Source organism: Numenius arquata, chromosome 11, assembly GCF_964106895.1.
Source record: "Numenius arquata chromosome 11, bNumArq3.hap1.1, whole genome shotgun sequence".
NCBI lineage: Eukaryota > Metazoa > Chordata > Aves > Charadriiformes > Scolopacidae > Numenius > Numenius arquata.
This window is the reverse complement of record NC_133586.1, coordinates 9,961,068-9,975,231: the sequence shown is the minus strand read 5'-3', so window position 1 is coordinate 9,975,231 and position 14,164 is coordinate 9,961,068. Positions and strand designations below refer to the sequence as shown.

General features: G+C 39.5%; 1 protein-coding gene across 3 annotated transcripts in view; it reads right to left on the bottom strand.

Moving 5' to 3' along the window:
• The window catches only part of IL16 (interleukin 16), a 38,280-nt gene that overhangs the window by 7,766 nt on the left and 16,350 nt on the right, over positions 1-14,164 (bottom strand). The window contains exons 5-14 of one of the 3 annotated variants that reach the window (XM_074155777.1): positions 12,423-12,516; positions 11,829-11,971; positions 9,596-9,706; positions 7,366-7,480; positions 7,075-7,148; positions 6,768-6,984; positions 5,754-5,871; positions 4,429-4,561; positions 3,434-3,521; positions 2,215-2,690 (exon numbers count right to left, since the gene is read on the bottom strand). In XM_074155777.1, the coding sequence (XP_074011878.1) occupies positions 2,215-2,690; positions 3,434-3,521; positions 4,429-4,561; positions 5,754-5,871; positions 6,768-6,984; positions 7,075-7,148; positions 7,366-7,480; positions 9,596-9,706; positions 11,829-11,971; positions 12,423-12,516 (1,569 nt within the window). Of the gene's footprint in view, positions 1-2,214; positions 2,691-3,433; positions 3,522-4,428; positions 4,562-5,753; positions 5,872-6,767; positions 6,985-7,074; positions 7,149-7,365; positions 7,481-9,595; positions 9,707-11,828; positions 11,978-12,422; positions 12,517-14,164 lie in introns of all 3 variants that reach the window. The other 2 variants (XM_074155778.1, XM_074155779.1) reach the window with 2 other exon arrangements.

Here is a 14,164-nt window from a genome sequence, read left to right as displayed (position 1 = left end):
AACATCTCAAAAATTTAGTAATAAAAGACTTCCTACTATAATTTTCAATTTTTGTCAAAATTGGCAATTCAGTAGACTTTTGCAAACCAGTCAAGCAAATTTCCTCTAACTTCATATTAAACTCTCTTCTCTGTTGAAGCCTTTTGCCCTAAGCACAAGCTACACATGCTAAATCATCACTGAGTTTCATAGCTCTCCCTTTCTTGTTTTTGGCTGGAAACATAGGGTGAGAGGATTAGCTTGAGGTTGCAGTAAGTGCCACTCTCAACATCATTAACACATGCTCTGGGATTGCTTGATTCCTTTGTAATCAATGACACCAAGTTACCATCTGCCCTGCTGTGACCCTGGAAGTGCTCTCTGCTGTGTGGTTAAGCTTCAGGATTACTTATTAGGAACCAAAACCAAACAGGAACAGTGTGAAGGTCTAGAAACAAATGAGGTTGTCCTGAAAAAATCAGTAATAGAAAAATTTCTTAGCTTTTCTGTAATGGGCTGGTGGTTCTTATGCAACTTGCCTATTCTAGGAAAACCTTTCTCCATCCCCTGCTTAGAAGGGTCCTTCTTGAACGTTGCACTTGTGTTCTGTTGCTGTTAGACATGGACATCAGACATTCAGTAAGTGAAGTAGACAATTTGGAAGCACTGCGAACACACAGTTTGCTCTTACCATTTACCAATGGTGGTTATACCCACCTTTTTACCGATATGGTTTAAAACACAGTTGAAAATATCAATTAAGCATTCTTGTTTATGAAAAGCAACCTTATAATCTGCAGAACCCCCATAAAAAAAAGTGGTATGCGGGCCCCAAACTGACTAATATGAAATGTTTGGGGAATAAAGGTTAAAAACATATTAAAAAGCAGTTACAAAACTTTCTCCTTATGATCTGAAAGACATTCTGACAAGAAACCCTCTCTCCTGGGGACTTAAAGGAGCTATTGCCCTGAGATATACAGACTGTCTTACTAAAGAAAGTTACCTTCATTAACAGAGCTTGACTTTTCATAGACTTTATTGATCTGAAGATTCTTTTTTTTTTTTTTCTCCTTAGTACTGAAGAATAAGTTGCATGCAGTAGTAAGTTCAACAAGTACTTATTTCTGTGAATTTTACTTCTGAAAGGTGATTTTCTAGCAGCTGCTGCTTAATATGTGTCTATTGCTCTCTTATAGGGGATGGTAAAAGAGTGACCTTACATGGGGTACCGAATTGAAACTTTCTTGGATATTAACATTATAGATGGACTTCAGCCTGAGCTGTAACATTTCATTTTGATCTCTGCAGATTGGAAACTTGGTGGGGGGATGTGGGGGAGACAGTGCTGTTTGCACTGCATCGAGATCTGCTCATTTCTACTGGTGTCTTACTAAACCCAGGGGAAAGAGGTTTCATTTTTAAACAAACCACAACTTTGTTTCAACATGCAGATCTCACAATCCCTCACACTCATGCAAATGTGAAACACTGTCTTTCCGTTCTACCTAAGAGAGGGAACCGAAATTTAGTAACCTACAAATATACACTCAGTTTTCAAATACTGTAGCTTATCAACAAATATGTATGTGCCTTGCAATATAAATAAGCTTATTTAGTACCTCCTGGTCTCAAGAAATATATTTGAGCCCAAAACTACCTGCTGTGCATAATGTTAGTGTTTCCTTCCTAGAAATCCACTACTGAAACACAGAAATTGTTTCACGAATTCTCTACTGCATAAGTGATTGACTCTGTGAGTGCCGAGGTTAGGTTCAACCATTCCAAGCTGACATCAGAGGCTGTGCAAGCTCCAGTCCCAGCCCAGATCACATCCCTGTTCCAGTCACGCTGGAACCAGGGAGTGTCCGATACCACCAGTGATGCACATTCACGAGGAGTGACAGTGAGGGACTCACATTCATTCTTGCTGCTGCTCTCACTGAGATTTTATCTCAGATTCCTTGATATGGAAGAAAATTTCCTTCGGGTACTTCTCTGACTTCTGACCTTACTTTGAACATCACGTTTTGACCTAAACTGGCTTCACTAAGATACATATGTTGTTTTCAAAACAGAAGATCCTCATTCCCTTCTCCCAGTCCTCATATTTATGCATGCTTTCTCTTTCTCCCCTGCCTTTCTTCCTGCCATCATGCAAAGTCATTTACATACCTCCTTCCCCTACCTCACAAATATGCAAATACAAGAAAAATTTTGCAAATTTTGCCTTACCTGAACACTTGCAGAAGGTGATACAGACACTTCCGATGCAATCTTTTCTTTTCCGTCCGCATTACACTGGTCATTACATGTACAGTCCTGCTTAAAATATTTCCTTGGCGGAGGTTTTGGCTTTGATGATTTAGGTTTTCTAACGAGGATCTCTGATGATTTCTTAGTGTTTTGCAAGGGTCGACCTCCCTCACTATAAGTAGGAGGGGAATTTCTCTCCGAATTATTACCAGACAATGAGTACAGCAGGCCAGGTTGTCTGGTAATTGGTACATCAATGCTGTGGACTCTTGCTTTCAAGTCAGTCAGTTGGTATGCAGCACCGTTACTACATGAGGACCTGGGGTTGTAGCTGCTGTCACTGCTGGAGCGGGTCATTAGCTTCTGTGGCCTGCGGTTGCAATGCACAGCATTCCTTTCAATATGTTTTTCACACGGGTGTCTTCCATGCCAGCTTGTTTCTAGTTTTTTAACACCTGTATCAGGAACATGTTGAAAATGTCTATTCAGATATATGCAAAATGCTCACTTCAAAGATTCAGGTGATTACATTTGCGGCTAAATACCATCAATTGATGCAAAGGTATGATTTATGTATTGAAGGCTCGAAGATCGAAGAGTCAACAGTTACATTCTTGACAGAAAAATAACATTACATTTACCCTATATATATATATATATCAGCAATATAGTTTACTGCTGATGATTCTGTTACCTATGGTCCTTAAGAAGAAATGAGAAAACTAAAAGGAGTATCATTGCAATATGTTACAGTGGCAGGATGTCATAGCTGAACTGGGCAAATAGCTCCAGCCATGACTGCACACGCCTTTCCTCACAGGGGGATTAACAAGCTATTTGTCTCCAGGACATCGCCTGCATTGTGCAGTTCCTTGCTATCATAAATCCTCTCACCTGCTGACAGTTGTTTGAAATGCTTTAAACAGAGATTATGAATTGGAAAGGATGAACAAGAGCAGCAAGAGGAATGTTGCACCAAAATTTTTGCTGGTGATCAGTCAGGTGTGATCTTTTCTCATCACTTTGGTAACATATTTTAGGAGGCGTGTTAGGAGTGATGTCCTGTGAGGTTTCCTCCTCTTCCATTCTGCTCTGGGTTACTTCACTGTTACCAGGGATTCTAATACAGCAGGAACTCATCCTGTATATCTTTTAAGTCAAAATTACCATGTCTCAATGAATGTACTTATTCCCTTACCTTCAGTACTCCATTGATGTCTCTCCTTTCCAAATCTGTTGTTTTCCACAGCTTGTGCAACAGCTTCTTTTAGCTGTTGCTCAGACACCTAGGAAATACCATGCCATTTTACTCTCATGAGATTGCTGTGGGGCGAGTAACATTGAAACATTTATTCCTTTCACAAAGATTTCCAAGTCCTGCAAAGCCTCCAATGGAAATAATAGGCCTCGTTATATCTTGCATCAGTTAAAATTAAAGCTAAGTAAGTGCACGTCTTTATATTTTTATATATTCCAGTATAGCTATAGATGTGCTATCTATATATATGTGCTATCTCTATATATATGTTTATCTGTATAAACATATACAGGTTGTTTAGGTAAAGTGAGATCTGTAAAACATAAATGTTCTTTTGCGTATTTCACCAGAAGTGGAGTTCTGGATTTACCAGCATAAGATAATTTAATACTGCATTTTTATGATCATTCGTGAAACAATTTAAACTTGATAATAATTTATACAGCATTTGGTGCTAGGAAGCATTTTGTAGAAAAATCTTGCAAGAATAAAATATTTTACTTTATATTAACTTAATTATAAATATTCTCTGGGCAAGACCTAAATTTTAATTACTGAAAGACAAGTGTATAAACAATTCTTTCTTTGTGGGGGGTACGTTCCCTCTTTCAAATTATTTTCTTGGTTTTGGGAATTCTTTCTTGAATAAAAAAATATATTTTGGTTTATTCCTTAAATGTTATTTCTGTAGGTTCCTTATTCACATCACAGAAACTCATGGAAGAATGTGTCCAGTGATCTTCAAATCTTACATTATTATATTTAAAATAGTGCATATCTCAGGTGTGTCTGTGTGCAGCTATGCTTATAAAGAGATCTGCATCTTTGTAATCAATATTTTTCCATCTGTTTTAGATTAGCACCTGCTCCCCCGCTTAGTCTTAGTTCTCAATACGTGCTTTATTGAAAGTCAGAAAGAATAGAGTGTGTGCTACCTGTGGTTCAGGGTGTCTGCTAATAATAATCTGTACTGCACCAGGATCACAATGGCTTAGCACAGCATAAACTTCATTAAGAGTCATATTTTGTACTGAAGATTCATTAATTTCAATAATTTCATCTCCACACCTGCAGAGATATTAAAAAAAAAAGAGACGCAGTAAACAAAACAGATTTTCTTTTTCTCCCAACCTTGTCTCACCCATGTGAAAGTATACAAAAAGCAAATTCATATGGTTGGCCTCTAATTTGGTCACAGAATAAAGCATTATGTCTCTCTGTTCCTGTTACAGCAAATGGAATGGGAATGAGTTGTACATCAAGGTTTTTTTGATCTAACTGCCTTGTTGCATGCAACCTTTGAGCTTTCTTCATGTTCAGCTATGCACACTTTGTGTCTGTGATCTTCCTGCTGTATGCACCTCAGCTGCTGTGCTTCCACCTACATCTTCCTTCCTTTCAACCTAACACTTCACTTTTCACATCTTAAGGGTCTGCTAGTGTTATTTAAGGTCAGAAAGGATGTTCTGTTTCTGCTACATATGAATAGCTTGTTAATAGAAAAATTCTAGCGACAAACTATTGTAATCCTGCTGACTGCTGGGTTGAATCTTTCTAGATGAAACCGAAACTTGGCCCCATGGAAACTGAGACTCCCCTTCTCTGCTCTACTGCAAATACCCGCACAGATTAAGAGGCTGACTGGAGGCACTGATTCGTATCATACAAGCTTTCAAATAGTGAAAGACTACAGTTCTCTCAGCTAAAGTCTTAGGCATGTAGAGAGGAGGGTTACAGAGCACCTAAAGTTAAATAAAAAACCTCCACTGAAAATGATGTGTTCAGTTCAGTTCTAAATATGTTCAAAACTACTAATTGGTCATAAATCTTACAAAGTGAATCTCTACACTCCCACTAAAGCTTATTTCAGCAAATTTGTATTTCTATTGGGCAGGACAGGATAAAATTTGAGGAGTTTGCATCAAGGAAAACCAGTGCTCAAACAAGCCGGAATATGCCATATGTTTGCGGTTTTTCAGGTACTTTCTCATTTGGAAATCTTCAATACTTCAGTCTTGTCTGAGACCCCCAAAGCTAGCCCAGCCTGGACAAGAGGCAATAATTTCACTGGGTTGCTATGTATCTGGAAATCCCACATATCCTAAATACACATGCTCATACCCTCAGAATAGCACTAATGCTTTAAACCCAGAACTCCCAGAAAGCACTAGATTTCCTGCCCAAACGGGTCAAAAATAAACCCATAAAACAGAGCAATGAAAAACTTGTGGCATAAGGCAGACACTCTTTCTCATCCTACCTGAGTCTCCCATCCATATGTGCCACTGAGCCTGGTGAGAGGGTGTGAATAAAAATCCCCGAAATGCACTGGAAGTAAGCGATGCTACATAACCCAATTCCAAGGCCAACACCTGGCTCTGAAAAAATTAATAATAATTAAAAAAGACATAAGAAGCAGTCAAAACAAACCATTGTAGGAACCTTTTTTAAAAACGTCTTCAATGTAATTATTATTTTTTTCTGTACAAACCAGAACCCAAGTCTTGTGTTCATGAATGTTTCACATTCAATATTAACTGCTGCTCCTACTGCTTTAAAAAAAAAAAAAAACCAAACCAAAACAACCACACAGAAATCAAGGATGGGTGGCTACTGTTTGTTTTATCATGTCAATCCCCTTTCTGTTTTGTATAATGCAACTTTACATTTTTGTGAATTTACCCTCTTTGCTCTGGACAATCACTCTGATGTCAGATCCCATACTGTATATTTGGGTAAGTCATACTCTTATCTCATAGATACTTTGCTTTGTTTGTTGCTTTAATGTTCCCATATTTAAAAGTTTATTTAATTCTGCCAGTGGTTGTTTATAAACAGAAGATGCTGACAGCTGGAGAGGAGGTGAACAAACTACAAGGTATAGATACGTATTTTATTTGGTTATAAGCCTTCTCAAGAATGAGATGAACTTCTTGCATAATTATGGGTAAGAGTTTCATAATCTGCTTAAAAATTGGTAGTTGTTGCCAAGAGGTTCACTTTTTCACATGAAGGATATGACTGTAACTCTAAGGCTTTAGTGAAAAAAAATATGAATGATTGGCTCTTGAGGTCAGATGGTGTTCAAAATCCTGCTGTTGATAGATAGTTGTTAGCACTGGCAGGCACCAAGATCTCATTTAGTATATTAAAAAGACTTCAGGAAGAATCAGGTTAGTGAGGAAAGGTATTCAGAGAGAAAATGAACAGTGATTTGTCACTGATTGTCAATCAGTGCCTTGTTTGCCAGTGCTCAGTTAATTTGAGTACTTACCTTTGTTTAGGGTAACTTCCATTATGACCCTGTCATTGGGCTTTGTAGCATTTAATGAGAATGCTGCACTTTCTGAACTGAAAGAGCTGTTTTCTTTGGTTATGCATGTACTAGAGGTCAGTGACTGACACAAGTGGGGTGACAGACAGCTGGAAGCAGAATGAGGTGTGCTGAAGCTTGTCCTGACTGTAAGTGTCAGAAGACCCTTTTTGGCCTGCTAGAAAGAAAAGATAATGAATGAATGGGTTGAGTTTACATGTATATTGTGTGTAAATACAGAAATTGTTCTGGAAGGAGTGTACGTAACCTTGAATTTTTGTAAAGCATCATAATGTGTTAATCCATGCATGGATTCTCCATTCAGTTCCAGGATTTCATCCCCTGTTTTTAAAGAGAGAAAATGTAGTATGTTACTATTACTGTATGATGCAATAAGTTACATGATACACACATGTACATGAAAGGAGTCTTACAAATGCAGTAATGGATGCAGGTGTAAAAGTCATTTATGTCTCATTTCAGCTTCGCTATAATCTGCCTTTAGTATCATTCTTTAGGAATCTGGAGTGGGAAAAGGGAAAGACAAGGGATTTCCCACCTTCTTGTAGCCTTCCATCAGCAGCGGCAGCTCCACCAGGAAAGATGGTTTTGACATAGATGCCTATTGGTCCATAAATGCTGTCTTTCCCTCCAACAATACTGAAGCCCAAACCCTAATTTATGGAAGAAAAAAAGTGTGCGTGAAAGCCCATGTTCAGTTCTCATATTAGTTCATTTGCAGTTTCTTCTGGTTACCTACATGGGCACTGCTAGTAAACAAAGTAGTATAATCCATGAAAAAATAGTCATCTACATGCCAGCAGTAAAAGCAAATGAAAATTTCAGCAGTACACCCTCATGGTTTGCTTTTGGTTTGCTACAATAAATTAATTCACAATTATAAACGCAAAGGAAGTTGTCTAATTTTTTTTTCCCTAGAACCAATAAGCAGCCTTGAGAGATTAATTTATTTGTTCTTCTTAATTTCCTCTTCCATAAATGGCATTGATAAAACTCACCATATAAGTTCTTGATATTACTACCAATTTCAGACACATAGATGGAGGATCTCATGGAGATATCTCTCTCTTACAACACGCATTAACTCAGTTTGGCAGAGAGTAAGTTTACGCAACACCAATAGACCTTTATAGGGAGATACTTCTCATCTACTTCTTCTTTGCCCTTTCTCCCCTTATATAAAAGTCAAACACAACCTACCACCCTTAGAAGGAAGTTTCAAGACTAATTCACGCCTCTGAAGCAATCTAACGTCCCTCAAATGAAAAGTGAAAGTGCTGATGACATCCTCTTAGGCTCCCAAAATACAGGCAACAAATGATTATTTGGTAAGTAATGATACTTCATGGAATGATTTCTGAGAATCAGCTCACAGCTTAAATAGTTATAATATTAAATACTTTAACTTAAAATGTTATTAACGAACAAATTTAGAACCTTATTCAACAAGTTCAAAAGGTATGTGTTTAACCTCTGTCCTGGTTTGAGGTAAAACAGAACTAATTTTCTGTTCAGTAATTTTTCCTTTTTAGCTGGGCCTCTTCTAACCAACTAAACTCTGAAATTAATGGCATATTGTTCAGAAACTGCTCGCTCTCATAGTGATAAGAGCTGATAATACCAAGGAATGGTATGCAGAGAGGCCCTTGCTTATACTTATTGCTATAACAACCAAGGTCAGGTAAATTTGTTATTTGCCCCGTTGGAGGGTCGGAAGCGGAAAAGCGTAGAGGGGTCACACCTGTAGGGAGGAGCGGACAGGACAGGTGACCCAAAACTGACCAACAGGGTATTCCATCCCATCTGCATCATGCTCAGTATAAAAGCTGAGGGATCAAAGGGTCATGTCTCTTCCTTCAATGGCCGACATCTGAGGAGGACCCTGTCTGTTCGTCAGCCTTTGATCCTGATCCGAGCAATCCTGACCCCAGATCCGGAATCCAGCTCCTGTCCGTCACCGAGTCCAGCCTGGGACTTTCCCCTGTGCCTGCTGGTGACGTGATCATCATCCTGGGAGCTTGATATGGTTTTGTATATACTGTATATATTTTTTTTCCCTTTTTTTTTTTATTATTTATTATTTCATTATTTATTAATATTTTCAATAAAATAGTTTAGTTTTTTCTAAACTCATAAATCTCTTTTATCTCTTCCTCTCCTCTCTTTTCCTTGGGGGGGGCGGGGAGGGGCCATCTGTCGCTCTGATTGGTTAATCTGGTCAAAACCACGACAACCTCATAGCTTCTGTATTCTCTTTTTAAGCATCTTCACCTACATTTTTGTCGGTGCAACTATCTTCTGTCATTGTCTAGACTTTGTTATGGTTTTGCCAAGTTTATTGGTTTTTACTGAAGTTCTGTGTGTTCCTGGTAGCTCTTGTTCTCCTTCTCAACAGAATTGTCTTTATGGCTCAACTCTGACTTGGAAGCTCTAAAGCTTCTGTGCTAGTGCAGCTTATGGATGACACAGAGTCTATGATGCCAAGCCTACCTCTAGCTGCCAAAAAGGGTAGCAGTGAATGTCAGTGTTGCTAGCATGATGTGGATGTGTTATTAGAACCTGAAGACTGTGCTTCAACAAAGAGGTACTCAGAAGGTTATTAAGAAGCAAGTGATGATAGCTAATCACTCCTGGCAAAGCCTGGATGTGAATTGGCAACCCATAAGTAGCAACCTTAATATCTGTATTCACTTCTCTGCACTTCGCTGATCACATTTGTGAAATGCAGTAGAACTCTATTTACGGTAAATCAACGGAGCCAGTCTCACCTTCCCTTGTCCTTTCATCAGTACAATGTTTGAGATTACTGAAGCCTGTGAGCCACAGGATGCGTGTACTAGCTGTGCTGTACTTAATGATCTTGATGGCCTTGCAATTGCCTGTAAACATTAAAAAAAAAAAAAAAAGAAAAAATTATCATTTTAATGGAGAACGAGAAATTATTGGACATACATTAGGACAACTTGTTTATTTCAAATTTTCCTCCTTATAACTGATGGTATTAAAAGTTTAAAAAAGTATAAATCAATTCTCTCAATCATTTTGCACAGAACTGATGACGATGCTGAGCAGTCTGGGCTTTTTATGCTAAACCAGACTTTTTGCATGATACATTCAGGAGCCAACGGCCTTGAAGATGCATTGCTCTGATTTTGTCCTTCTTTAAATGTTCAAGACTCAAACTCTTGAAGTCCTGCTCGCTGAAATTGTCCTACAGTGACTAAACTAGACTGAAACTAGAATGTTGGCCCTTGAGGTGGTGCGATGGTGTAGAAATATGTATTTGTGCTCTCACTTGATTCCCCATGTCAAAATCCCATTTGTGGCCAGTAGGGGTCCTAAGAAAGTATTATCATATTTGCCTCTAAGAACTGAACTAAGAAACAAGAAATTCTGACTCCTTCCCTCATTTTGCCACTAAATATCTTTATATTGGGACACAGAGAACTTGTTTTCATCATTTCCTCAAAAATATGAATTAGTGCTCACAAAAGTTCTTCAGGCTGTAAGCTACCCTGTGCCGCCTCTGTTAAGCCACCATGTAGACTTCTTCCTACAGCTGAAAGAGGTGACGTGCATCCTTTTTGTTCGATAATCAAGGCAAGCAATTTCTCAGTGCTTTTCCTCCCTCCGTTCCACAGACTGTGGATTTCTTAACTCCAGCCTCTGAGATATGACCCATTTTAATGAACCTTTAATGAAATATTTAATGAACAACCTCCTATTTGAACATGAAATTGGGTATTACAAACTAATTTAAGCACTGACAAAAGTCATTACTTAAAGCTAACGATACATGAAGTTCAGCAGGGCCAGAGTTATTTGCACTCATTACCAGTCCAAGAGAGTTCAACACTTTTTTTAATGCAGCAAAGTGAAACTAACAGGTGTTGAAGTGTGTGGAACATCAGCCAAAATTTCAACTTCTGCATATGCAAGAAAATAAGTCTTGATTTTGACATGAAAACAAGATTATTTTTTCAACATGGGATTGGGAATGTGATTAAAAGGGAAGTGTCTATTCAATACCAAAAACATACTCTGCAAAAAGTATACCTCTGCCAGATCGGGGTGATAGCTTATTCCGCTGTGGGTCTTCTGAATCTGAAATTGGAAGTTTTCCAATTTCTTTTGCTTCTGTGTGAGGGGTTGTACTTTATATTTCTGCATGTGGTGGGTAAAGATAACCAAAACCAGTATGCCACCGAAGAGGCTCTGCCAATGGACAGCATCTGCCCATGCAGGACCTTCAAGGAGGAGTAAGTTTCATCTCCATCTCCTCACTCCAGGTTTGAGCCTGGGGACCTTCAGCCATAAATACCCACAGCCTCTCTACCCTGTCCAACCTCTGCTCGCCCAGCCTGGGGTGAATCACTTGAAATCCATCTGGAGAACAAGAGACTGTCAGTTTCTACCCTACGTTAATGGGGTTGTTTAAATATGTCTGATTCACTGTGGGGCGGAAAGAGGGCTGCCCCAGGCAGCCAGTGCAGCTGAGGGCAGTGACTTTCAGCCATGAGGCGAGTCCATACCTGCTTGTGGCCATGGCTGGGCCAACAGAGGTGACTCGGGACGTTTGCGGTGGTGGGGCCCAAGGCTCAGGATGGGGTTTTATCGGCTATGTGCACTGAGCATCTCCATGGCCAGCAGCAGGAGACACCAGGGAAGGGCCTCTTCAGTGGTGAGCTCTTGGGGTGGTTACCAAGGTGTGACAAACCACACGGGGGAAACTACACACACTGTAAAACCTGATGGGGCAATGGGAGGGAGAATCTGCTGAAGAAATGGGGCTTTGCTGGTGCAGAGCCTTTCCCAATCTCCTACTCCTCACTGAGTAGGGATGGGGTTGACAAGCAGAGGAAGCAGATGTGCACCATCTTCCCTGACAGGGCCTGCGAGGAAGGTAGGTTTTGGCGGGAAGGTGACTGCCCAGGTTCTTAATGGAGGTTCTTAGTGGAAATGGTCTTGTCTGTTTTTCAGGAGATTTCCTGTAGCACTTACAGGCATTCTCCCTCCAGAGCAGTCCAGCTGTTGGGAAAGAGATTTGCGGCTGGTGTGGAGAGCGTGGGGCTGCCGGTCTCTGAAGGGCACGGCTTTCCGGGGCACTGCGCACTCCGTCTCCCCTGTCCAGTATGGATTTATACCTGTCGGACGGGAGGAGAAAGAATAGGTTATTTCTCAAACACTGGACGTGTCTGCACATTAATTTTATGAGGTAAATGTTACTTAAAAATGTTTTTTCTCTTGTAAATCTCACTGTGAAGGGAGTGATCTTTTTCAATCCTCACTGTATGGATGACCGTTAATGTTAAATATACTGAAAAGCAAACATCCCCTACCAAAAAAAGCATTGGCCTATTTAGAATACCCCTTAAAATATATAAAATAGAATGCTTATGCACAAAACTCCTGCGTGTAGGATATTGTGAATATAAAAGCTGATGCTTTGATGCATCAGCAATTCTTAGCTGAGGATCCCAGACTCAATCTGGCCGATAGCTGCAGTTTCTTTCAAGACTGGGGTACCATCACACGATGAAGTGCTGTGCACTCCCTGAATATTGCAAGAGAAAAGATTACTTCTTTGCAACTTACTGGTGGAGTTGCTGCGAGCCCGTTGACATGCAGCTTTACTGTGCAGAAACCCATTTTGTATTTCCAAAGGCCTTTCCTTACAGGTTGGTGTTTCCTAAAAAACGAAAAGAAAGAAAGAAAATAAATTATAAAACAAACTAGGGCTATGGAAGAAATTCTTGAAAGTGGTCTAAACTTAAAATTTTGTCCTAATTTGGCTTGGACAAATTTAGTTGAATCAAAAAAACACGGAGCAAAACTATTATTTAAAATATATAGGATGATAAAAGAGAACGCAGGTCAAAACTTTGCTATAAACATAGTTATAACTTGCCAAAGTAATAAAATAGAAATAAAGTCTAGTCTTCAGTCAAAACTGACAGAAAAGTAATCAGATACCCTCAGTTGGTTCAAACAGATTTATATTTTGATGTATGGTAAACTATAGCAGTGCTTCTCTAATTTCTGGAGATAACTGGTGCTTTTAGGTATTCAGTTTCCATCACCTTAGAAGGGCATTATTTCCAAGAGGAAAATTCTTAGGCCCAGCTTTGCCATGGTGGGTAGAGGTTTAACTTCTGCTAATTTCAGAGGGACAGTTTTTAGTCAAAATACAATCCAGGTGTTTAAAAACCTTTGAGGACTAGGCTTTAATGTTTTTCAAAACTTTATCCCCTCCTACATGGAAACTTTTAGTTGTTTTTGAAAATATGAGCACTAATTCTAGCATTTAAAAACTTGTTGATAAAACATTGAAGTTTCTAAATGCAGGTCTTTAGAACAGTTTGAACATAAATAAATGATCACATCTGAGTAGCAGTTGATGCTAAGTATAATTTCTGGAGGTGTATTGTTCCTGAAAGTCCTGCTTTTGTTGTGACACAGGGAATGCAGTTGATCCTGAGGGTGTCGTAGTTAAAAGAAGAATACAGACAGCATATGGAAACTGATTGAAATATAGCAAAACTCCAAATATAAAAGGCTTTTGCTCACTGATATTCTGCAGGGTTGAAGGCAGCCACAAGAGCAGCATCAGTCTAATCTGTATAGAGCCAACCAAGACAAACACTTCCAGAAGGCTGATTTTAGTAGTGCTGTTAGGGGACACCTCAAGAACTAATGAATGATAATTTTCCTCTTCGACAGCAGGTGGAGGCATTGCCAAGTAGCAAAATACTGCTAAGGCTTTCCAGTCCCATTCCCCTGGGCAACTTGTCAGAATAAGAAATGCAGAGAAGATCCTTAAAGAGGCATTTTGAAAATGATTTTGCAGTGTTTTTCTTACCAAGCTAGGAAGTTTGAAAAGCCTTTGCTATTAACCTTTAATTAATTTGGTGTAGGCTTGTCTTCAATGCACAGTTTGCCTGGCTGCCTCTTGGGTGGTACTATGCTACTAATATTTAATACAGGTCATCTCTGGCCGCTTAGGCATTTAAAGGAGAGAAAATAAACAAAAATCTTGGCAGAATCCAGCAGACATCTGGGTAAGAAAATTCAGTGCTATCCTAGAAAGAGGAATACTCTACTCAGACCTAATAGCAGCTCCAGTCAGGGGTGTTTTCACTACGCTCCCTGACAAAGAGTCCCTCCCCATCTTTCCTGTAGGCCCCCTTCAAGTACTGGAAGGCTGCTATAAGGTCTCCCCAGAGCCTTCTCTTCTCCAGGCTGAACAACACCAACTTGTTCAGCCTGTCTTCATAGGAGAGGTGCTCCAGCCCTCTGATCATCTTTGTGGCCCTCCTCTGGACTCACTCCAACAGGTC